This window comes from Thunnus thynnus, chromosome 20, assembly GCF_963924715.1.
Source record: "Thunnus thynnus chromosome 20, fThuThy2.1, whole genome shotgun sequence".
NCBI classification, from domain to species: Eukaryota; Metazoa; Chordata; class Actinopteri; order Scombriformes; family Scombridae; genus Thunnus; species Thunnus thynnus.
Window position 1 is genome coordinate 20,277,743 of NC_089536.1, and position 27,392 is coordinate 20,305,134.

Consider the following 27,392-nt stretch of genomic DNA (forward strand, 5'->3'; position numbering starts at 1 on the left):
TTGTATTTGTATTGTGTTGTATTATTTATACTAATGATGCACACTGTTGTCTACTAACAAAGACTTGCTAAAAATGATCTTAACCAATCTCAGAGTTACATCACTTTGAATAATAAGGCTATATTGACTGCTTATGATGTTTTGCTGGTGCAAGTAACTTGATCCAACAAAGAACTGCTGACTGTTGTCAAGTTGTTGTTTGATTTTCGGCTGCCTGGAGTTTTTTTTCTGTGTTCAATGTGTTTGTTGAATTTGGCTGACCCATTTAAGGTGCCTGCTGCTTTTTGGAGTGTTTTGCCCAAAAGATTCAAAGGCCCAACCTCTCTTTGATACAAACACAAGTCAAACCAAAGCCTTATAGTAATTTTACAATCTTTAATATTTCATCTTCAAAAGTGGCATCAGTTACTAAACAGTCCTCTGGAACATTTCTGGGTATAAATGAGTTGTTGTAATAAGAAGTACAGTTACATACAGTATATACACATTTTTGCTACATACTGTTTATCACACCAATACACTTTGGATTTGCTTGGCTATCATATCTGCATTAAGGAGTTTATAAATTTATTGTACTCCATTCTCTTACATCTCTCTAACAGACCCCACAAGATAACTTGCAGAAGTTCACAGAGCCAAACCGTTTCTACTGCAGTTATACAGTTATAGCCCAATATCCTGACACAGCACTAAATATCACAGTCTCCTCTCTGCATGTGCAAACTGCTGCATGCTCGCAAATGTTTCTCTGCATATCAAATTTATACTCACCAATAATGTACTAGCGTTTGTGCAGCATCCCATTTATCAGTCAGCATTGTGAAATTACACAATAGAAACACGATCAATGGTTTAGACAACCTGTCTGCTTTGTCGTTGCTTTTTTTTTTACACTGCAGTTAATTTCTGTCATTGCATTTTGCCATAAATGTGAAAACCCAGTGGAATAATGTGACATACAGTACAGTAAGCCTACTTTAACCTCCTCTACTGCACGTTAGAAAATTGCACAACTGAACTAATATAGATCTCTCTATGCATCATGTTTCATGTTACTAAAATCATCAACATGAAATAATATACTCTGTTAAAATCTGACATCAACAGCAATTATAATAAATACTCTTTGAATCTTAGAAATAAAATGACTTAGTTCATAAAGCCCTTATTTAAACAAAATATATAGGAAATTCCATTAGATACACATTTACACAATATTCATAAATAAAGGAGAACAAATGGTTTTCAGATGATGTTTGCACTACATAAAACCTAAAAAACTGTCATGTGTTCAAAAAGACTGAATCATCATGTACACAAGAAACATTTAGCGCAAACTGATGGAACAAAGAACAGAGGGAGGCCGTTGTTTCAGGCGGAGAAAAAACATGTTTAGACCAAGAAAAACACTGGAAGCACTTGTTCAGTCTCTCCACACAAAAACAACTCAGAACGGCAAAGAGCTAAACTTCTATTGCTCATAAAAAGCTGATTTTTGTCTATAAACCAGCAGATCTCAACATTTCTAACTCACAACATCGAGCATTAAGAGGAAACGATGCCTGACCAGGATCCTTTGCTGCGTGGGTAGTGAGAAACAGTCGGTAAATACAGACATAGTTCACTTTTGCATCATATTACGAGAGAACAAAAGAAGGAGGGTGAAAGAGTGTTTGGTTTCTTTAACACAGCATCAGTAACATTGTGATTCCATCTACCAGAACTGGTTATACCTTATTGTATTAAGATGTGAGAAACAAAGACAGTGACCATGTGTTTGTATCTTGGTGAGACACTGCGTGGTGAATGTCTGGAGGGGGCATGAGGGCAAATATGACACTTTGTTGTGGAGTAGCACTCATGTTAGGTATCTAGGTGATATCTTTGTGGTACCACAGTCGAAAGTTTGAATATGATCCATTTTTGTACTTGGTTTATGTTCATACTGCTCATTTACAAGGCCTATAACTCACATGTAGCTTGTGTACCGGAAGGAACTTTCAAAACATGTCTTCCTGCATGTTCATGGTTTTTTTGGCAATGGAGGGAAAATCTAACCTTCAGTTTCATTCTCTGTAACTCTTTCTCTCATTTTCAAAACTCATATTTTCTCATATCTCTATGCAGTTATTTGGTGCCACCTGATGGCATTGTTGAAATATACAATTTAAAATACTTGGTGTGAATGCGTCCATTAAGTTTGTGACAACTTTCAAACAGAAAGCACTAGATGCTTTTACCCACTGTGCAACAGACAGTGTTGATACTTTACTTTACTCTTGGAGCTACACAAGTAGGCCAGGTTTTCAATTCTCTCACGTGACAAAAGAACAAAACGGGATTCATGTACAGGAGTCAAAGTGCAGAAGTGATTTCGCAGGTATGAAGTTAAAAGTAGTTTTCTGTCTCTGTGTGTTGCAGCCGGGGTCATGAAATTATGTAGCCTCTATCCTTAATCAAGCTTTACTCTCTAGATATCAACCATGTTACTGGCTGAAGTTTTAAATCACAGTATTAATCATAATTTGGTGTCTTAATGTATTACATAAAAAACATTATGGAAGAATCTGAACTCTTTTAAAAAAAAAAAAAAAAAAGAGGTTTGTGTAATATGTCAAAAAGGTGTTTTGACAACTTTGCCAGACTTGTGTGATAACACGTGCTGCATTTGAGAAGATATGAACCCTAAAGATGTTTTCACTTGTTGCGTTGATGATCATGGTTGCTTTCAGATGTTGTACATGTTTGAAATCTAGTTTTACAGTGTCAAGGTTTTTCTGGAAAGAAAAAACCAATTCACTTTCTGCTGTTAGGAGAATGTTGTATGGGTGGAAAAGTGTCTAAACCAGACAACAGAATTTGATTTGTTTAAATATAATGGAGTCATGCTGTTCATATGCAGGTAGTTTAGCTGCAAAAAGAGGTTTGGTGTTTGGTCGGCGCTCATTTAGTAACGGTGCTTTGTGTACCTCGTGTGAGATATAGTGTTAGTTGGCTCTGTCTCAACTGTATTGATCTTTTTGTTTGACTGATTCTTCTACTATCAAAATTTTAGCATCATAAAATCCTCTCAGCTCTTTCTTTCAGCACAAATGTTATTACAGAACCTTACAGAAGCTTTTCTGGTTCTTTGTGCAGTTCCTGAGGGTGTTGCAGCCATAAACCTTCACCAACAAATAATGTGGAAGCATTGCATCAACTGTTGCACGTTCATAGCACCAGCAGCAGCTCTGCACAGTGTCCTTTGCTGTCTAGGCTTCAGAGACGACATCAGAAACGTTTAATGCTCCAGGCCTGGAAATGCCTCCGTGAATTCCCCTGCAATGGTGCCCGGAGGCTGGAAATTACACAGAAGCATCCACACACTTCCACACACTTTGAGTTATGGCCCAGACAGTTCAGTAGTGAGAGACCCAGATCCACAGTGACTCCCTGCCTTTCCTTCCCCCGAGGAAGGAAAACATGTGGTTTGTTTTTCTATTTTTCTCTTCTCTCTCCTCCCTTTCTCGTCTTTTCTAGAGTCCCAGCCTCTGGCTCTTACTCCGTCCCCTCTCTTTCCTCCTCTCCCTCTCTCTGGTTGGGATGGAGGCTGATGGGAGCTGACATGATGGTGGCATTGTCCTCACCGTCGAAGTTAATGTGACCCCGGGGATGATGTCCCTGTGTGCTTGGCCTGATGGCACTGAATGCAAAGCGCTTCGCTTTGGAAAGAGTGTGGGAGAGGCCGAGAGCGGAGAGAAAGGAAGAAGGAGAAAACAGCTGTGCTGGGAGGTAGACTGAGAGATGCAAAATAACTGAGGTGTTTTTACAAGAAGGAAAAGAAGGAACTTATCAAAGAAATGAAACCTGAAGTGCGTTACCTTTAGAGGATTTATGATTATACTTGAACTATATGCTATGTGGCATTTCTTTGAAGATTGAAGAAAATTCCAGCATATATAACTTATCTAAACTGAATCTAAATTTCAATGCCTTGACTTTAGATATTATGTACATGTTTTGAAGGAATAATTTTCCTTTGAACTTGTTAGATTTGGTAGTTGCTATCTCACAGGGAGGAACAGTTTTATCAGCTTGGAGCTGGAGTTGAATGCTTTAAATATGATCAAGTGTTGAAAGGTCCTCTGAAGCCCGACATAGCTATATTTCTGATGAAGGAAACCTTTATGTGTTATTCATGCTTAAAATAAGTTGGCTTTTTACTTCCCCAGAGCTCAAACTGACCATAGCAAGGTCTAATATGAATTACCAATAAATATTTGGCCTGGTGCTCAGCTCTCCAGATTTCACGATCACACTTAATGCTGTTTATGAGCAAAAACACCTGACCCACTGAAGTTATGAAGGACTTCCTAATTCTCAACCACCACTACAACGCATTAAGTGAAAAAAATTCATGCCAAAAGCAAATGACTAAACAGCTTTATAATCCAGTATTCATCATGGGGATGTATTACCTTGTTACTTGATGTTTCTATTAAGTAGATGTTTCTAATTTCTGCACCAATTAGCTCTCAATGTACAGATCCCTGTGACATACAGTAGTGATTTAATCAATGTATCTAAGAGTAATGGTTTGACATTTTGAGAAATGCACTTATTTATTTTCTTGCTGAGAGTTAGATGAGAAGATTGATGCCACTCTCATGTCTGTACAATAAATATGAAGCTACTGCCAGCAGGTGGTTAGTTTAGCTTAGCACAAAGACTGGAAATGGGGAAATGGCTGACTAATAAACTCATTGCATCCAAAATTTAAAGACAGTATGATGTGGTTTTACCTATAGTTAAGTGCCAGACTATTCTTTGGCCAGAAGCAGTGACTTCTGGGAGTCTTGTTGTCACTGTTGCTAAGCTAAGCTAAATAGCTGCTGGGCATAGCTTCATATTTACCGCACAGACATGAGAGTGGTATCAATCTTCTCAATTCCCCGAAATGTCACACTATTTCTAAGAGGGAGGGACTGTGTGTGTCGAAGGACATACGTTTCATCAATGTTGTTGCAATTTCTGCTAGTTGCCACAAAAGGTCACATATTAGTCAGTGTACCACCAAATTTAAGTAAATGGTTTTTTAGGTTTTACTCTTCAGTCTGAACCCACAAAATGGATCTTAAAGGTTACACATTTACATCAAATACATTGAATGGCAATATCTGCATGTTTGCACCGACTGGCTCATTGAATAGACATTGCTATAAAGTATGGCAGTTCAGTCAGCTCCAGGCTCATTGTGGAATGTTTTTAACAATCAATCCTAAACATGAGTCAGGCTGTTTTTTTGTAGCCACATGTGACAATGACCTACTGTCCCTAAGTTTAATCAGGGTTACTTGGCTAACACAAACTCAGTGTTGATTTCTGTCAAGTCTGACCTGAAACCAATATGGAAAATGTCATCACAGACAAAAGAGTTGGTGCAAGTTGGTTTTCTTTGCGCTAATTGAACAAACCGCTGTTATCCCTATATTTTATCATAAAAACGTTCAGTTATTATCTTAAGACCTATACAACTGGATATAAGAGACCACACTGTAGTGCCACAACTGAGGTGATTGAGGTCTGAAATGCAGAGGAACAGTGATGGCCTAAATGAGCCTGAGAGTGGTTTCAAACAACCTTGGTAGATTTACTTTCAGGTAGTCTATAAACTTCATACGATCAATGTACAAGACCCTTTAAATGCTGCTTGAGTCTAATATTATCGTTTTCTCTCCGTAGTCTGTGATAGTGGTGGCTCTGCTATGCTATTTTCCTCCTGAATATTTCTGTTCCCACTTATCAAAACACCCCTTCCATCTCTTGAATCTGCATATTTCCTAGAGTCTCCCAGTTTAATATCCCTCTACTCTCGGGCCAACTGTCCCAAACTCTGGCATGTACTTAACACCAAAGCTTTTTGTTAGTATGTTTAACATTGCAGCAGGCCGCTCTCTGAGGCCATGGCACTCAGACGGTCACTTCATTCGTACTGTGGGTGGAGTAACTCTTTTGCCTCGTGTGGTGGTAGTAGGTGGGTTGAGATGGGTATTGCCCCTGGACATGCTGCCCGTGCCCTGCCCCGCTTCCAACTCCTCCGTAAATCCCTATGTAGGGCTGGCTAAAGAGATCTGGCATGTTCTCTATGCTCCGTTGCCTACGGGTTGAATAACCGTGTCTCCGGGCAGAGCTGTGCATGGAGGAAGAGGAGTGCCCCGGGGCGGAGGCCTGCCTTTGGACATGGCGGCCACTCGGCTCCCAGGCTTTGAAAGCCGAGCTAGTGAGCAGTGGGTGCGTGGTGGTCTTGGGGAGGCGTGAGTGCTCCAGGTGGCTGGAGGGGATGGAGATGGAGAGAGGGGCATGGAGGTCATGGTGCACTGGCAGGGGCTGGTGGATGTATGACTTCTCTTTGGGCTGCACTGGCTGGAAGGCAGGAGGCGCCACGGGTTGGTACTGGGAAAAGTCCATGAGCGGGAAGCTCTTGTAGTAGCTACGAGATGCACTATCGGCTGCAAAGAAAAATGTGGAGATTACATGTGAGAAAAAGAAACACGGAATAATGTACAAACAGAGCATTCATTGGTGTGAAAAAGAAACATTTCAGTTTAATAGTTCTTTTTTCCCTGGTTTTGGCCATCTTTCCTATCTAATTTAAATGCTGAGATCTCTGAACACAGTAATATTGCTAAACAGAAGTCAGACAAGATAAGAAACTTGAGCAGGTTAGCCAAATGTATTTGGTAGAAAAAATGGAGGCAAATGGTAAAATTAGTACCCTAACTGTCCACCTCCTGGTTCAACTTTGACTTACGATACTTATTTGTGAGGTGATATAGTTTTCCTGTGCAACAAAAGATTATTACAGATATTTTGGGCTTTTTGCGCTCACTTTCTCTCTCAACCCAACTGGTCAAGGCAGATGGCTGCCCACCAAGAGCCAGGTTTTGCTTGAAGTTTCTTCCCGTTAAAGGGGAGTTTTTCCTTACCACTGTCACCAAGTGTTTGCTCATGGGGGAATTGTTGGGTCTCTGTAAATTAAAGAGTAAAGTCTAGACCTGCTCTATGTGATAAGTGCCCTGAGATGACTTTCTGTTGTGATTTGGCGCTATATAAATAAAACTGAATGAATTTAATTGAACTTTGAGTTTTACTTCCAAATGAAATAGTTCAGATAATCTGGCAAAACTGTTGGCTTGTGTAGAGATCTGTTCCCAGATCTCAGCAATTACTTTCGTGATAATAATGTTTTTTATATCCAATAGAAATGATGACCAACAAAAGCAGGACCAAATTTGGTATGAATTTGTATGATATTATTATGACTTGCTGTAGAATGCTCTGTTTGTATCCTTTAACAATTAGGCCACTGAAGCAAACACATGCTATATTTGGCCACTTTAAGCTTGTTTATATTTCAGAGTCATTTTCAATTTGTCACAGTCTGATGCAGTTCTGAGTCATATGCAGAGGAAGCCTTAAATGAACTGCCAATGTGCAAACACAGAGTATGTCATTGTAGGAGCACTGCCTACTAAATCACACCTAATCCATGATGCATTTATGTTAGGACCTCCCGGCGTCAACCTGTCAGCAATGTCAGCTTCGTTTGCTCCTCAAAGTATTTTAGAAACTTTTAAAGCGATTCTATGCAACTTTTGAAAGAAGAAATGCATTCCTCTTACAAATGAAGTACAAATACCACTAGTGATTAGATAGGAATTGCTGTATAACTGACTCTACTTGTGCTACTATGACACTACATTTTACCATTATCCATAAATGTCACTCTTGCTGAGTGGCAGCAAAAGTGACATGGTCCTGTTTCAAGGACTTAATGATAACAAGAAACAATACGAAAACAGTTAATCTTATGTTAGCCATCTTAATTAACAAAGGGAACTGAGAAATGAGAAGGTAAAGATAGACAACAAGAGTGACAGTGAGGTTAAGTAAGGGTTGAGTAGAAGGAGGTGAAAATTTAAAAGAAGCTACCTAAACAGATAGAAAACAAGGATAAGATGACAATATGATGGTATGGAAAATAATAAAAAGTACAAAAGACAAAAGCAGTGCCTTGTGGGGAGGGTCAGTGTCAGCTGTCAGAGGCATAAAAAGTAATATTATTCTCAGTTATATTTTTCTCATATTATAAATAAAATGGACTTTCTTGTCCATAAAATGCTTCATTCAGAAGAAAATGAGTGGAAAGATAACATTTAGAGAGAGTCAGAAGACAGTGAAGGAAGGTCAGGATGAGGGAAGGTTTGAAGAAGATCAAATGGGAAAGCTGGTGATTTAAGTATTTCCAATTGGTGTATGCCCTCCAGGTGAATACTAGCGGTATTCCTCTTTCACTGGATATGAGAGGGCAGAAGGCAGGGAGGGTGATGATCAGGGAGAAACTAAGGAGTGCAATGGAGATGATGGAGGTAAAGGTATGTGTGCCAGGATGTGGGGACATAGCAATGAAGGTTTATAAATACCCTCGCCCAGAGTCTGGAGTGTGCATGTGTATGTGTGTCATGGGCTGGCATGAATGTCACAGAGAATTATTTAAATAAACTAAACACTGAGGTCATCGCCGCCAGCTTCTTGGCTACATGAACGGTAACCTTGTCTTTGTGTGTGCTTTCATCATTTTTGTCCAAAAGTCTGAATCTAAACAGCAGTTTTCACCTTTTATCAAAAGCAAATACATTTTTTTAACCAAGGTGATGCATTTTATAATATGTAACTGATGCACATTTAACTTGTAGATCTTTTGAGAAAGAAATGTTTACATGAATATGTAGACTGCATGGTACGGTTGTATGATGATAAGAATTGATACGGATGTATGCTCTTATGTTTTAACCTCCTTCACCATCATCCACCGTGGTAGCCCAGAGGTCTGAGATATTTGCTTTTGGTCCTTCTTCTGACTTTTCTCCACCAAACAAGCTTTGGATTCAGAAGAGCGATACTTCGCTTCTTGGTAACCAAAGAGTAGGATCGTGTCTTTTTTAATTGCCTTTCCAAAACCAAAAATAAAGGGCGAACATGTAAGAAATGGATTTAACAGTGTGTTTATTTGCAACTGGTAGCATGCCCAGCTAATGACAACCTACATTTGTCTAGCTCTGCCTGAAATCAAGCATGCATTGTTTAAAAAATTGATCATGACTTTAGATTGTAACTCTGACACCGTTATCACTGGATTGGGAAGCTCAACAGGCGTAGTGATGTAAAGAGTGCCTATCTGTAGAAGTCTTTGCTTTTAATGGCCATCTCCCAAGTGTACATACAGTTTAAAGAAGGTTCCTGCTCGAAAATGGCTCAGTCAACTCTCCATTGATAGTAAAGGTTAAAAACAATACCTTGTCAAGCAGCAATTTGCCTTTGGCTGACTAGTAGAGCTTTGTTTTGTTCTAATGGGGTGCCTGAGGTTGGAATTAGTTTTGCGCACTATTACACCCGCTAGTCAAGGACAACAACGTTTGCGTGTGACCTTTTTTGACATGAAACACCTGGTAAAAATCTCCCAGTCTCTTTGTTGTAGTAAGTTGTAGTAGCTTTGCTGTTACATCACAGATCATATGTGGAGGCATCATAGAAGTCCAGTAAAAAAAGCAAATAGTGACAAAGAGAACAACATTAGAAAAGGAGAAATACTTGAGAATGATTACATGAGGTAGATGGCAGGCTGATAGGGTAGATTTATGTCCATATAGAGGTTCCTGTGATACTGCAAGCTATTATTCTGCCTGTGTCTGAAATCACTCCGTTGATCACTGATTCACTATCCCCAACACAATAAACACTTATTGTTGATCACAGAATACACATAATTCAAATGCGAAGCATTGCATTGGGGAATTTTAGCAAAAAGCAGTAAAGCAGCACACTCCAATTTCCACTCCATTGTGGCAATTTTTGAGCTATTACAGATGAGGCATATTTTACATTCATAATTCAAACACTAAAAAAATAGTGGAAAGTTAAGTGTACTACACAGTGATTTCTATGGTCTCTACTTAGCAATCAACAAGGCTGAATGTTGAAGTCGGTACAGAAATGTTTTAAAGTTAAGAAATTGCTGCTGTGAAAAAGAAAACTCAGACTCTGCTACATTGTGTTTGGGGTAAACTTGATGTGAAATACCAAACTATGTTAGAGAGTAACTGCACCCAGTCTAGTAATCCTGCTTATCCTGCCATTTAGTGGCGACAAGTTTTTCCTACATGCTGAGTAGCAGTGATGTACCATAACAATTGGTTACCATGCTTCATCACAGCTGGGGTTGGACCACACCTTACCACTCCCAGCTGTGATGATGGGTGTGGTCATGGCTTCAAAAGACCTCTACCTTTTAACCGATAGAGGCCAGAGCAGCTACTGTTCATTTTTCCTCCACTCGGTTGCTGGTTCTGTCTGATCTTTCACCTACCTTTTCACCAAATTTGGATTTTGGGGCTCCACTAACTAACAATGTAGGAAGCAGTAAAACTTCCAAGCACCAGAATGTTCCTTTAAAAAACTATGAGTGATATAATGTCCTTGTAGTTTTTTATGGTCTGTCCTCCAAAACACTAGAAGCATCCAATATTTGGATGCATCTGCTAATGCCAGCGACATCAGATGCCCAAACTATGGAAACAAGACCAAGGTTGGGGAAAAATGTATTTTCTTTGGGAGGATGGTTCGTTTTCCAGTTATATAGCTTTCATCATGTTTGCCCCAATAGTTTCCTCTTGCCCAAGAGCTCTAGCACTGTTCCCACAGGCTGTGTTACATGAACTACATGTATTTTAGAGCTCTGTCCTTGGCAGTGACCTATGGTGTCTGGTTAGACTCTACTAAAATATTGCTGTACAGTGAGGTTTCTGTATTATAACTCTGCTTAGACAGTTCCACAAGCTTGTCTTTAGGCCAGTTGTGCAGTAAGTGTACTGTAAAAGAAAACCGAGTCTACATAAATCACTCATTAACATTTACAGACGATTAACATTATCTACCAATCACACCACAGTTTTGGAAGAAGCGGTGTGCGGCCTCCTCTTTAAGATCAACTCTCTGTTTGCCAAGAGGCAAAGAGACCCTCATCAGTTCACAACTCCTGCACTGCCAACCTACTGTACTTAAAAGGTTACTGTGTCAGTTGGAGTCAGCATCATTTCGTGTGTAGATGTGTGAGAGTGTGTGTCCGACTTACCCACAGCTTTTAGGGAGGTATATTTGTTGAGTCCCACTGTGCTGTGGTTGCTGTGCGGGTGTGGAAGTCCTTGCCCAAATGGACCATAAGCTGCGTTATTCAGATGGTACTGCTCTGGTAAGACATAGAAAGAGAGAACAGTCAGTTAGTGGTATTTACAGTATCTTTAGTAATACGCATAACCTTTAAAAAGTATTACATAACAAGTATTTTCTTCAGGAGGAAAAGTGGAGGTCAAACAAACACATTTTTGTAGTGGGTCTTTGCTGTAAAACCCCCATTCTGCCAGAGTGACTGCACACATTTGATGAGAATATCTGAATTTTACACTGGAGACCAGGTTTCCCATCTCAGGCCTGCAATAAATGTTTGCTTTTTAAAGGTATAGTATGCAGGATTTGTTAGTTGATGTTTACAAACACTCAAACTCAACACTCAAAGTTGGCCTCTCCTCCCCTGAGAGAGAGAGTGAGAGTGAGAGCAGTGGTGGTCGAGCGAGCTAGAGAGCGAATGAAGATAGTGAGCAGCGCTGGTTAGAAGAAAGCTGTGAATCAGTTAAATAAAACGTTATTTTCTGATTGTTTCACAGCGGCTATGTTCTAAAGCACAAATATTCTGCTCTGCGTGTGTAGCTCAGCGCTGCCCTCAAGCAGACACGCAAACCTGCAGCTCTTTATACATCCATGACACAGAGACAGAGCAGAGTGGAGCAGAGTGGAGCAGAGGAGAGAGACGGAGACAGCGATATAACCATGTCGCTACACTACGAGTCCTGACCTCACACCTGCATACTGTTATTGGCTGGGGGCTACACACCTACTGCTCAAAGGTTGATGCCCAGAAGCGTTCTGAACAAAGCAAAATAATAAGAAAATACAGACAGAGGACAGAGTCTCTGCAGACAAATAGACCACCACACACTTCTAGTGAGTCATAAGTGATGATTGAGAGGGATTATTTTTGTATGAGTCTATACATTGTACACTGGCATTAACCCATGGCTGGATTGACCCCTGAGTATTCCCTCAAGCAAAAACTGAGCTGTGCAACTTTTCTGACTAACAGTTCTTTCCACTCTGTGCGGTCTGTAAGCACCCTGTCATCTTCAAGTACCCATTGTGTACAGTGCACACAGCAGACTACACATGGCAGCTTCATTATAATTTGCCTGCAGCTCCAGATCCAACCAGCGCTCCTACAGTGTGTTGAAACACTGTAGGCCAAAGTTAGATTTATGGTCTTTGTGATTCTACACACGTTTATTTGGGAATTCGCATGATGTCAGCACAGTATAAACTGAATTTATAAAGGTACAACAACTAGATTCTGACATGGGCCCTTTCACAAGACAGGGCTCACACCAACTTACACACATTGAACTCTTGGGGACCCTGCGGGTCTGTGGGGCAACTGTAGGGTTTTACAGATTCGTCCAATTGTTTAATCAACTTTAAGTTTGGTGAAAAGGTTGCAGTGAACGTGATAAATTACAAGAAAACTACAGTAAAACTAAAGGTCAGGGTTTGAAACAAAGTAGTTCACACAAAGTATCATCCAAATGTGTCTGAAGCCAAAGGTGTTGTTATGCACTGCCACAATCAAAGGTGGCTGCGGATAACAGTGCACACTTTTTGGACAAATGGAAGGCAATCATGATGTTGCCCTCAGTTATACATAAAAAGTTACAAATTACATGGTTGTGCGAAGAAGAAAATAAGAGAGCGAAGTTCAAACCCTGGATATCATCTCACCTTCTCACATATGGCAGTGGTGTGTTTGTCAGTTTTGGAAAGTTCCAAAAATTGTCGTATGCAGCCCCATCAGTTCAGCTACTGATCAATGTTTGTTTATCAAGCAAGCACCTCTTCACACCAAGCTGGCAGTTGGCCGTCGGAGCTGCTGGGCTGTCATTAAACATCTTTCCCCACAATTATCCCTTCATATTGGGGAGTCAGTGATTTCACTTATTTAGTGCAGTTTCTCCTTATTTTTGCCTCCACCTTTTCTTTATTTTTCCCCATGCAAAAGACCACAGGCTGACAACACCAGTGTAAAGCAAAGTAAAACCTTACAGTACCAGTTGTACTTCAACAACAATTTAGATTTCTTTTCTTTTCTTTTCAGGTTGATTTGTTAATTATAATGCAGAACTCTGACTAACAGCTAGTTATTTCCTGTCACACAGGTGCGGATGTGTGCATGTTGGTGGTCAGCTGGCTGTCTTTGTGTTGTGTTCAAGTACAACTCAGATCCCTCAGGTGGGAATGTGTAATGTGAAAATGTCACATGAATTCTGGATTAACAGGGATTAAAAAGCATCTCCCTTTTCCCTTTGTGACTTTGGGTGAGACAGAGGTCCCAAACCTTACGATACGATACGACACCTGCCTCCATGGTAGTATTAATAAAAAACAAACAATATAAACAAAGCAACACATAATGTAGCACATCACAAGCAAAATTACACATATTGCACATATTACACCACCAGTGATAAGAACAAGCAATATATTGCACAACCCCTCGCATCATATCAAAAATATATTACGCAGCCAAATCTATTAGATGGCCAGCCAGTCTCATGCTAAACGAACTGAGGTTAATGAGCAATGGAACAAACTAGCTGAGAGTAAAGAACTGGCTATTAGCATTAATGAAGTCCACTGATGCAGCCAGTGCACTTGATGTCAGCCTCAGGGATGGATGGACACACATACAGCAATCACGAATGTTCACACGGAGAGACACACACACACACACACACACACACAACTTGCTTTATAAGGTCATTTGGGAGAGACAGCAACCAAATCAGTGGTGTTTAGCATTTTTTTTTTAAACGTCTTTATTCTATAAAATGTGTGTTTGTGTGTGCATCAGGGCCTGTTTGTGTGTTATATTGACAGATCTTTTGACTGACTGAAACAGTAAAGCGTATTGATATGCTCGCCAGTCTGATTTGCCATGCACAAGTCAAGTCTATTTGTGCATGAGTGCATGAGTTTGTGCATGTGAATGTCTGTGTGTGGCAGAGTGTCACTGAAGCGCGGATTTCATCACATCAGTGACCGTCAGTGCTAAGACAGAGGTACACATGGCACAACTTCTGAATACTAATCACTGCACACACACACACACTCACACACTTAAAAGAGAAACAGTCATATGTGGTTTAGATGAACAGAGAGGGAGAGAGAGAAATGTGGAGGAAGGCGGGATGTTCTGGTGGAATAAATTAGAAAATTATGTTGAAGCCAGAGAGGTGGAGAGTTGTCAAGGGTTCGTCTTTACAGTAACACCACTTACAACTCTGAGCCTTTACCTTAATCACTGTTCACACACACACACACACACACACACACTATCATCAATGTGCTGTAGTTTAAGCTGATTAGCTCATGAGACGTTTCATATGTTGTAATATGCAGTGTGTGTGTGCACAGATACAGAAAAATCATCCAGTGTAATCCAGTGGTGCTGACCTCTCAGCATGTGCCAGATTAGTGGATTATGAGGAAAAATTCCTTTTCATACTGTCATCGTCATCATGATCACTATCTTCATCTTCATCATTATTGGCATCTTCATTGTCTATTTTTTCCTCATGACTGACAGATCAAGACATACTGGTACTGTGTATTCACTGGTAATGATGAGAACCTCAGAGGTCTCAGATGTTGTTAGCATGTGTGTACTATTGATGCTCTGCTCAGCCTCAGATAGCACTGGTGCAAATGCTCATGACATTTCAAGGAATAGTTCGACATTTTGGGAAATATGCATATTTGCTTTCTTGCGGAGAGTTAGATGAGAAGATCAATACACTCTTATGTTTGTACAGTAAATATAAAGCTACAACCAGCAGCTGGATAGCTTATCTTTGCTCAAAGATTGGATACATGGGGAGACAACTAGCCTGGTGATGTCTAAAGGTGACAAAATCCACCTACCAGCATCTCTAAAGATCACTACTTACACATTATATCTTGTTTGTTAAGTCCACACAAAAAATGAAGTGTAAAAATGACAATATATGGTTTTACAAGGGCAGGGGGGGGGGATTAGTGACGTAATAAGTTCTCCATTAAGCAAATGTCTGAAATCGGGATCTTTAAAATGCAGAACAAGAGGGCAGGAACACTGCTTAATGAGTTATGTAATATCTTCTGTCTCAGTGGGAATTGCAGGCGGCGAGCAGTTAAGGTGTACAATGAGGAAGATGAGCCTTCCTCTCTATGATCTGTCTGAACGATGCAGGAGTGTTGAAACAAGCGGTCAGATTTGAGGGAGTAAGAGAGTGAACTTTTCCACAGTGCGTGTTTCCCTGGCATATTACAGAATATTAAGGGGTGACCTGGTAGAAAGACAGAATATCCCACTCAGAGAAATGTGTTGTTAATTGATTTAGATAAAGCTCGAGAAGTAATAGTACTTGTTCTGAAATGTATCATGTGAAAGTTACAGTAAGTCTTTTGAAGACAACTTTTAAAGTCTCCCTTCACTTAAAAAATGTGGTACTTAAAAATTGGTAATTCATTGGCATTTAGTTATGGGGGCCATCATATTGCATATTTCAAAAAATATGCAATATGATCTGCCTGGGTTGGTGCCGCAGTCACAGCTGCAGTCAGTTGGTAATTAGTAGGGTTGTAACATTTTTATATTGTGCAGAGATTTATAAGAAAATTATAGTATTGTAAGAACTATAAAATCTTATGGGGAGTTATTGGTAAACTTAATGGAAAGCTCATTTAAATTTTAGTGGGATCCCACCCACTAAACATCAGCATGTTAGCATTGTTATTGTGAGCAGTTAGCATGCTGAAGTTAGCATGCAGCTTAGTACAGCCTCAGTGTGACTGTAGACTCTCAGTCATACTATTTTATGGGAAAATTTAGTCCCCTCTTTGTCAAGATGATTTCTGGATATTTTAGTCAACAAATATATTGGACGTTAGTCCTCATTAGTGCACAAAAACATTCTAGCATAGTTTTAATCAAGCCCATGTGACCATTTAGTTTAAACGATAGTAAACTGCTTCCAGGTTAGAATCCACACAGAGACAATCATACAGTGATGAGAAGTTTCAAAGAACTGGGACTGAAAATTGACCACAATTTAAATGCTGGCTTTAAAAAAAGCTGCTAATGATATTCAATAATAAAGCACCACCAAGACATGAAACATTGTCTGATTCACTTTTTTTTTTTGAGAAAGAAGAAGAGTATAGCCCACATTTTTATCTCATCATATGAACAAGGCTATCATTTCAATAAGCGCAGGCTCATAGAGCGTTGGATATTTTGACTTTGCAGCTCGTCTGGAAGCACAGCAGAAGCACTAATGATGCACCAGCGAGAGGCGGGACATTTAGATTTAGATTCAGGTCAGCAACTTAATAGGAGTCAATGTTAAAGGAATTTTTGATGTAATGGGATTTGTGTTTTTTTCTCTCTCTCTCTCTCACCTATACCATCTGCCTGCAGTTTACACTGGCGAGCTTTTGTGAATGTTCATGACCGTGAAACACAAAGACACTAAGAAAAGCAGGGAGTATAGCACATGTTTCTGTATATGGTGTGTTTTTTTTTTTTGGTATGAATGCGCATCTCTGAGTGTGTGTTTGTGTATTTGAAATGATACATAAAAGGAGTCTTAAGTGCCGTGGGGAAAGTGATAAAGGAGAGAGTGCATTGCATGGCGTCTGTCATCAGCAGGATGAAATGTGAACGTCCCTGTGTGACTGTTTGAGACACAGCGACGATACGAATAAGCATACTCAAACGCCCAGAATAAAGCTAGAAAGCAGAGTGCGTAGCGCGGCGTCTGTCATCAGTGAGATCTAAATGAAAGTCTGTGTGCATCATCATTTACTGCAGCAGAGTTGGAGCAGACAAACACAACTCTCTTCCACCCCCACGTACTTTACATTCCCCGCTCTGTGAGATCTGCTGAGTTGGACCTACACATGATGTCAGAATAATCAACATGACACGAGCGAGGGAGCACAGATTCATACAGAGATCATCCATTTACAAGAATAAGTCAGTTACCTCTTATGACCGCTCAAAAAACAACTCCTCTGACAGCTGGAGTTTAAAAAAAAAAAAAAAAAAAGAGACGCAGGAGAAGGAAAGGTGAATATGTGTTAAGAAGAGTGATTCATTACTGGGTCATGCTACTTCTGCAATCGTCTTTGATAAATAGGTCATCAGTTTTTGCTTCAAGCTTTCTTCACGCAATGAGTCATGTATGTTGGAGACTTTTAGATCAAATATTTCTTTAGTGTCCTCGGTTTACACCAGCCGCCGATGGTTCCTGTAGATCTCAAAAAACTGTCGTTAACTTGAAAGATTTCTGGCTTTTTGACATTTCTAACCAATAAAGTGAATGTCAGCCACAGACAGAACGGCGGCAGGCTGTTTAACACTTGCCTCCGATCAGTTAGAGCGTGTTCAATTACTCTGTGTGTAATGAGCAGTACTTTTTCCAAAGGCCTCTGTCTGCCATCTTGTCTGCTGTGGAAAAACCAATACTGTTCATCTGTTTTCTGCCCAGGCAATCTATCTAGTGTTCCACTTTGTCCCGTGGCTCAATTAGGGAACATTTGGCGTTATTTACATACACGTACAGCGTGTGTCAACCTAAACCCTCAGTCTGTGACAATTATAGGTGATCAGAGGAGTCCAAAAAGTACAAATAAAGTAAAAACATTCATGTAACTCCAGCAGAGTTCAGACAGATTAGGAGAAGGAAGATCTGGGACGGGGGGAGGTGATTCATGATGTGAAGCACTGATGTTCTGACTCTCAAAGGTCAACCTATGAGTTTTGCTTAAAACCATGATAAGACCAACAAGATGTGCAACAACATGTGTAGACAGCTCTCAGGTTACCAGACAGTCTTCAGGCAAAGATTTTGAACTTTTTTTCTTCTCAGGCAACACAGCCAGTGTGTTCAGAAACTACACGGTGAGGATTTTTGTTTTATCGGCACAAACGTTTTTTGCCGTCCGTGTTGATTGATCACAAAAAGCCAGTGGACATTTTCCTCCTCTGGGAAGAAGTGGGTGTTATGTGTATAAACATGGAACACATTAGCATCAGTACAGTAGGTATCATCATCATCATCAACACTGATTTTATTGCCAAGTCCTCCACCTTTCACTCCTGTCAAGTGGACTCACACAACTACCACCATGTGCTTCAAAACCATCCAGTAGTGTGACGCCATCTGGCCCCCCAGAAGCTGCGGGATGATCATGTCAATCCACAAGCAGTCGGTGGTTCTCAGCAGGGGGAGACTTAAAATGACCTAGTGTTTAAATAAGACTTAAATGTTTGTAAGGGCCGCAACAGGAGGAACGGTGGGAGAAGGTGAAGAAATAAAAAAAGGTGATAACTTCACTTCTTGAGAGATCCAGATCCAGATGCCAGTGGTAGAAGAAGGATTCAGATCCTTCACTTAAGTAAAAGTATCATTCCAACAATGTAAAATACTCCATCACAAGTAAATACGTCATTTAAAAGCCTACTTAAGTAAAAGTACAGAAATATTCACCAGCAAAATCTACTGTAGCTGCAGAAAAATGTCCGCTGTGAGTGATATATTATTATATACTATATTATTAGATAGTTAATGAGACTGTTGATAAGACTCTTAATACTGATTAATGTGTAAGTAGCATTTTGTCATTGTAGCTGAAGGGCTAAATAATGTATATATACAAGAAGGATATGAGGGGTCATAGATGATTAATGGTGTAGGAAAGAAGAAAAAACAAAGTTCTGCTTCACACATTCATTTTTTTGAGTTTTATCTAATCTTTCTTGTTTTTTGTATGCAAATATTGGATCATTTTATCTAGAGCCCTTATATCTTGAACACTTTTTAAAAATAAAACCCTTTGATAAGTTTAGAGGGGAGATCACTCTACAGTATGTTGGAACTGCAAACAACCCACAGACACCTGAAATGTAACAGGAGGCCCCAACCAGCCAAAACACATTTTTAAAAGCAAAATTCGTATCTAAAAAGTAACAAGTAACTGCAGCTCTCAGATAAATGTAGAGGAGTAGAAGTATAAAATAGCATGAAATGGAAATACTCAAGTAAAGTACAAGTATCTCAAAATTGTACTTAAGTACAGTACTTGAGTAAATGTACTTACACTAGATACTTTACACCACTGCCAAATACCAACATCTCTGAGTCTTGCCAGCCCTCATTTATAGATATAATTTAGTTATTTTTTTCTTGATAGCCACTGTGCATGTGTGTGTGAATTATATTTTGACTAGCAGCTGCAGCAATCGTTAATGACAAGATTCTGTAGACAATCTCTCCAGCCAAGCATACACACACACAGAAACCAATCAGTGTTGGTCAGTAGAGATGATCCTAACCATCAAAATCAACTGATATGTCTCCATTAATATTTATGATCTGATAACTGTAGGGAAGAAGTTCTGTGGTATCTGGATCACAGGCTGGCCTCTGTGATCTGAAACTCCCTTTTTCATTCACTCCATCATAGCTAGGTGGATTTCTTTAGTGAGCTTTTCAATGTTGCTGCTTCTTACTGTACTTCCAGCTCTTTGCCCACAAACAAAAATTAGTCAGCAATGTGGAAACACAATAATGAGGCTAACAACACTCCTCTTGTTTAAAGTGTTCCACATAATGAGTCTGTTTCCAAGTGTCTATAATCAATGAAGCACTCTGGATTAAAGCATCCACCGCATAAAGTGTGTCGTATCATGTCATTAGCAGCCTGTGAAATACTACATAGCGAGAGATGAGAGATAAAAGCTGCAGGGGGTCGCTGGTATCAAACACTCTACCCCTCTCCCTCCTTCTGACACACACACACACACACACACCCCTGCACGCTCACATGTTCACACGGAGGCGCACACCAACGCATACAAATTCCTACACACACACACTCACTCACGTACTTAAAAACACAACCAGTCAGCTGAAGCTTTATGGAGTCGCTCTTTTGCAAAATTTAAAACCAACTCAGACGTGAAAAACATGCCGACACCGTCGCTCTTTACCTAGATGAGCTGCCTGTACCTGGGCAGGATCTGTGATGCATGTACGCTGCTGTATCTGGATGTATAGAAAATGGCACATGCTGCCTGTAGGGGTGCAGCCTGATTACATTAACATAGTAATTAGACTGTGTGTGTGTGTGTGTGTGTGTAGTGCACCAGTGTTGCACGTGCAACAAGCATGTGTTCTACTTACAGACGAAGACGCTCTATTGTTCACTCTCTTTCACTCTGTCTTCTCCCCTCTGCCACACAGTACCTGAATACATTACTCACCAGCTAATGTCTAACAGACGTAAAGTTAGAAATTCTGCAGACGATTCATCTTATTTGACTGTTTCCTGTCTGAACAGAGAGCAGATTTTAGCCAAACTTGATCCTCATCATGGCTGTGGAGTGAAATCGTGCATGTGGACAGCAATCATTTTGATAGATGCATGTCTACGCAGCAGCAGATAAAAGCCTTGGCTTGACACTTTGTTGTGTCTTATTGTCGTCTTCTCACTTTTAGGGCGTCATGCGAATGTTCGATTTTGAAGATCAAATTCTGTAACATGCTAGACTTGCATGCAAGGTTTCTGAAAAACCACAATGCTGCAACCAAAAAAATCATCCTCGTGCCAAAAAGTAGACGAAAAAGCAACATGAGCCAAAGTCGCAGCTGCAGTTTGAATCCCTGGTTTTGAATGTGGAAAAAGCCAATATTCTCCCCTAACTCTACCAGGGATGTGAGCTTGAAGACACATGAGAGGAACTCCGAACTGGAGACTGTGTTTGAGATGAAGTGTGTGTGTGTGTGTGTGTGTGTGTGTGTGTGTGTGTGTGTGTGTGTGTGTGTGTGTGTGTGTGTGTTTGAGAGGTAAAGAGAGGGGGAAGCCTCTGGGAAAAACAAGAGTGACAGACTGGAAGAGCTCTGACTCTGACTCTGTGTTTAATGTGTGTGTGTGTGTGTGTGTGTTTGTGTGTGTGTATGATTTTGTGTAGCATGTGTGTAGTGTACAGTAGTTGACAAGAAAGAAGTGTAACATTAGGATTGTTTGTGGGGTTTTATGTGGCGTAAAACAGTGGTGTAAATTTGCTTGACTCAGTTCTGTTGGGCAACTTTTTACAACAATAATTAGTCACTTCTGTGTTTTTCACCTTCTTTCCGACATTATTTTAATCAACTACAGGAGCTCTGACAGTTCTATTGCTGTAATGGAGGGTTTCACTTGTCCGATAACTCTTTCCCTTCAACCTTTTAAATGATTTAGTTCATACTATGAAACAGGTTTCCCAATTACCACTATACCCCTGCTTTTACACTTCTGTGCTCTACCAGTATCCTGGATACAGTTAACATTGAGGTCTTGAGTTTGATTGCAATTTGTTTTGTATTTACTATTTTTTTTTTTAAACTTTCTGATATAGATTCTTTGAGTTTTTGTGAATCACATGTTTCTAAGAAGAAAAGGATAAAAGAAGAATAAAAGATTTTTACAGTTTGATTTCATTCATATGCAGATAATTTACACTAGAATGCTTACTTTACTTTAGGGCAGATTAACATGTAATTACAATAAATGAGATTTCAACAGATTACTGAACATTACTGTATGAATATATTTGCTTTAATGTGTGTGTGTGTGTGTGTGTGTTGGTAATATCAGACATATTTGTATATGCATGAAAAGAAAAGGGAGTATAATAACACACTATATGTGTCATATAATACTGTTTCTTATGCAAATAGAGAAAAATAAGAGAAAAAGATGCAAAATGGGCTGAAACCAAACTGCTGCATGGAAGTTGTTTGCTGAACTCCTTGAAGTTGTGTGTTATGTTGTTGTATATATATTACTGGCATGAGAGTGTGATCTCATTGACTTCACACACACAAATACAGATCTGTGTTTGGATTGGTTCTGTGTGTATCTCCAGTGTTCCTGCGTTTGTTTTTGTGCTTATTAAGCACTCACAGCCTGTGCGTGTTAATGTATGTGACTGTCACTAAGCCTGTGGAGATCCTCTCTGTACCTGCGTGTTTGCTCTCTCTCTCTCTCTCTACTCACCACTCCTGCTGCGCAGCATCCTGGCTGAGATGCCGTTGGCTCTCCCTCCGCCGGGTGAACCGGCCGTGGCGTTTTCCACCGAGCTCACCTCACCACTTTGTTGCTTCAGCAGGTCTGTCAGTGTCCTGTTGGCCAACACACACACACACAAATAAACATATAAAGGCTTGCAGTTTTCTCTCCAATGATAAACCAGGTTGAATGAAAGTTCTACATTTGTAAAAAATGATAAAACATTTGAATCCGAAGCAGATGATTGACAGAAAAGCATCACTGTTGACAGCAACACAAAAACCATTCATACGCCATTTCCAGCATATAAACTGGTATTTATAAACACAGAATCTGCTCACCTCACACATTCTTCAGACCAGGCATACATGTTTTTTTCTAAAGCGATCTTAAGGTGATGTGATGGGGTGGATATGAAATGTAAGGAGAGAGATGGAGTAAAACATTGTTTGTTTTGGTTGATAATCAGCTGCACTGATTTTTTGTTTGTTTACACAGAGATTTGTAAAATGCCAGTCAAAGGCACATTTACAGACGTTATGTTGATTAATCATTTTTGTGTCATTAATTTGATCATTCTTTTCATTTATAAAGAAGTCAACATTTTATATTGCTGTTAATATTCTTACATCCTTAGTTGTGACACAGCTTGTAAAGTGCATTGCCTCTGTGCACTGCCTGTTGGCACCTTCATCCTATCAGACCTTAACTCAGCTTTATGGCACTTACTTGTATTGTTCTCTCCTGACTAGATCCTTGCTTGTGTTGTATTACGTCTGTATTGTTGTATTGCATCTAGAGAGCTACAAACTAATCATTGATTACATTTCTGAAATATCACTGACAGCAATGGTTTACATGTCCATGTGATGAATTAATTATATGAACACTATTCACGTCATGGACCCCTAAACTGACACAAATTAGACCACGGACCCCCATTTGATAAGATTTTATCCCAGGGTTCCCCCATCTGATAAAACTTTTGCTTTTAGATGTATGAAACCTATGACCAAAACAGTCAAACATTCTGTCATTGTGTTACTTATGGATGAAATTATAGTGAAAATAAATGATTCCCCTTTTTGCTGGGGACCCCCTGTAACCCTGACCCCACTTTGAAAACAACTGCTATAAAAAGCCACATAGTTATGTGTAATGACAGCTGTTCTGGCTGTTGGAGAACCTCGCCGGTGCAACACAATCTGGGAAACTGCACTTCTTCTTTCCTGTTTGTTTCACTGACAGCTGTACAGACTGGTGGAGCAGGCAGCTTATTGATATGAAAACAGCTGGTGAATGGTGTGTCTTCATCCATTTATGGCTAATTGTGCAAGTGGAAATGAAAATCATGCACGTGCGCCCAGTTCCTCACTGACTGAGATTTATAAAACAGAACCATGCGTACGCATGGCTTTACAAATCTGATGAAAAGAATGCACATGCATATTTCTGGCTTTGTGCGTACACACAGTTTTAGTCTTGGCCCCAGGTGATTGGCAGTGAGGAGAGTAAATTGTAATAACCAAGGATGTCAGTGATTGGTGAAACATTTTGTTTACTCAGTATCTTTCTGTGTGTTCACATTGTGACACACAAATGCTGTCTGTCCTCACCATTCCAGTCTGATTAGATAGACAGATAGTACATACTACATCAGACGGTCAGTGAACCCAATAACAAAAATCATCTGCTGTCCTCACAAATGTGGACCACAGGACCACAGGGCTTTCCCCAACAGCTGGAACTCCTGCGCACACACACTCACACACACACACACACACTCACACACACACACACACACACACTCACACACACACACACACTCACACACACACACACACAAACACACACACACACACATGCAAGCATTGCATTTACAGGACATCCTTTCATCCCAGGGGAGGGTGTGTTCACTATGTGTGGGAGCTGCCTGTGTGTGCGTGTGTGTGTGTGTGTGTGTGTGTGCATTGTTATGTATCAAGTGTGAAAAGAGGTGGGGTGTGTAATTCTACATCTGGCGATTACTCTGTGTGTGTGTGTGTATGTATTGTTTGGGTTAACAGATGTTAACAGATGTTGACAATGGTACAGATCACATGGAATCATCACATGTGCATGTAACCATATCAATACCCAGCAAACATCTAAACATCTTTATTTTATTTTTGGGATGGTTTTGCCATTTTCTGCATAATGTTGTGCAGATGTTGAGCTAACTACACACTGTGTGCACTTTGTTCTCTCCAAGCTGACTGAACTAAATCAGGAATCATGGTCCATGTTTGAGACATTTGAAGCCATTGCCTTTATCTTGGCATTGATACTTGTGTCATGTGACCTTATATTCTGGAAGAATCTTTTACTTCACTAAACCTATCAAATTGAGCCAAATAACCATATTACTTGTTTGGGGTTTTTTCTACTGCATTTTATGTCTAATTCCTAGTTTTAGTGTTGTCATTTTTCCTTGCTGAGAAAACATTTTAAGTAAAAAGTGGCAAATTTAAAACATTTATATAGGTTTTATTCATCCTTGAGGATGAATTCCAGTTGGCTGTATTTGACTGGCGGCATGTTTTGCTGATTTCCTGCAATATGGTCGTGTTTGGACTCAGGGCTTGTTTTGTTTGGATGCAAGAAATGCAAAGGAATCACAGGATCACACACACACACACACACACACACACACACACACACACACACACACACACACATTTGTGCACTTCCCTGTGCAAGGACTTTCCATTCATTTCATTAATTTACTATCATCTGAAGACACATGCTACCCGACCACCCAAAACCTCCTTCCCACAGCTGATGACACCTCCCTCTTTGTCTCACACACACACACACACACAAAGATACACACAGATACACACACACATGCACTCATCACTTTGAATAAACACATTTCCTTTCCCTGTGCATTTGCTGAATTTACAGTGTTGATGCTATTTCACTCCCTTGATCAATAATTCAAACACTGACGCCTCCGTTCCACTAACGAAACTCGTACGCTTATCCCCCACTATCACACACACACACACACACACATACGCACGCACGCACACGCACGGGTATACAAAACACACACAACTTAGAGTATGGCCGACCTGACAGCGACAGCCACGGGCAACGTGTTCACACTCAACCTGCCAAATAGAAAAGTGAGACCCTCTGGCCACTTCTCTGATCATCTACAAACTGAGTAATGGTGTCACAGATGCCAAAAAGTGGCTCCTGCGGGGACTTTGTTTACGGCATGAAGCTGTTTTGGTGTCAGATATGATCAAGCTGCTTGTTTTATCAGCCAAAAGTATCACATGTAGTTAAATGGTATAAGTGTTTACAGTTTGTGTGCATGTTTACATACCTGAAACATTAAAATAAAACCCTAAATAATAGCTACTGATGATGTATTTCTGGGTCTATTTTTGGTATTTGGAGGTTGATTAAAAGCTTTCTGGGAAATGTAGGAAATCACAAATTCAATTAAAAGTAGATGAGGCATGTTGAGGGAGGTTGGGGAACCAGAAAAGGTAAATTACAATAAAAAAAAAGACACTGAAAAACAGACTTCTGTTGGATTTCCCCTCTGAAGCCTTAAAACTGCTTGAATTACGTATCTGAGCTGCACCCTGTTTATGGAATCTGATTTTACAACAGCAAATTATATTCATTCATTCAAATCAATTCAGATCTTAATCATCTTATTGTGAATCCTTTTACACACACTGCGCATGTGAAAGTGTGTATTAGATTATGACGCACAAGTTGTCCCCTTCTAAACATTTGCATCACACAACCTTCAACACCTCCTGATCTCTCTCCCTCTTCTGCATCGATGTAAATCATTTCCTCTACTCTTCTTCTTTCAGTCTCCTCACCACCCCCCCGTCCCCGTCCCCCCCTCCCCCCTCACCCACCGCCACCACCCTCCCCCCTCACCTAAACTCAGCCCTAAATCTGTCTCTTTCTCTTCTCCTTGCTCTTTAAACCATACCGTTTGTCTTCTTCTTCTCCAGTCTCTCTCTGCTCCTCATCTCCTCTCTGACTCATCGCTGTGCAGTGCCTCGGGCCTCCACGCGCTCTTCTCTTGGCTCGCCGCTCAAACAACTTGCTGATTTGGACTTTTAATCCGCAACAAAAATCTGCACCTGTCTCCAGGCGATGTAATGTTTATGGAGCGTTGGCTTAGCTTCATGAGAGTTTCTGTGGATGCCTTTGAAAGAGCGAAGATGGCCGTGCAGCTGATTAAAACATTTAGACTTACAGGGTGGGGTAGACTGACAGAAATAGCTTGTGGTGGTTGCAAGTAAGGAACACCAAATTAATGATGTTTTTAATGAGTAGATACAGGTTTTCAATAAGGTACAGCCTGTGTAAGTTGAAATACTTCCAGTGTACCCACAGATTTCCTGTTCCTGTTTTATTGGTAAAGTTTTAGTTCTACGTTTCACCAAGTTGTTGTACAAAAAGCAATACATTAACATGGGTGAGTTCAGTTCTTCTCGTTTGGTCTAACCAAGTGGCAACTACCAGAGCTTGAGGCTGAAACCAATGCAGAAGTATCTTAAACTGCAATGCAAACAATAGCTGCTCCAGTGAATTCAAAAGCCTCACCCTCTCTCTAGAAATACTAAGTCAACCATTTGTCAACGAGTCATTATCGTCTCATTCACCAAATTCAGGCCCTCTAATAAGTGCGCTGGTGGTCATTTTGGAAATGATTGCTCTGTTATAAGATTTGAAGACTCATAGTAGCTTTGATGTTTGCTGTGTTGGGTGTTGATTGAGAGCTGTGATCGATTGACTATGATTATGGTAGGATAATGTTACTTGGTTATGATACCTGCTCAGGTAAGGCACAACCCAGCAACAGTTGAAAATGCTGCAAAAGTTTTTTATAACACATCACTCCAACTACTGAACCACAACTGAGATCATCAGAAAAAAAAGCATCACATCCTTCAAATCTCCCAAAATGTATTTCTAGCTGTTCCATCATGTACAGCGTTTACAAACTGAGTGATGTCATTAATATGCAGCATTACATTTGCATTAATTTGTGCCTGTCCTTTACATTACTGTAATCA

At 40.1% G+C, this 27,392-nt stretch overlaps 1 protein-coding gene across 1 annotated transcript in view; it reads right to left on the reverse strand.

Annotated features, from left to right (window-relative positions):
- Window positions 1–355: 355 nt before the first annotated feature.
- The window catches only part of shisa8b (shisa family member 8b), a 39,767-nt gene continuing 12,730 nt past the window's right edge, over window positions 356–27,392 (reverse strand). The window contains 3 exon segments of the mRNA XM_067577141.1: window positions 356–6,488; window positions 11,171–11,284; window positions 22,282–22,406. Of these exon segments, the coding sequence (XP_067433242.1) occupies window positions 5,950–6,488; window positions 11,171–11,284; window positions 22,282–22,406 (778 nt within the window). The 3' untranslated portion in view covers window positions 356–5,949.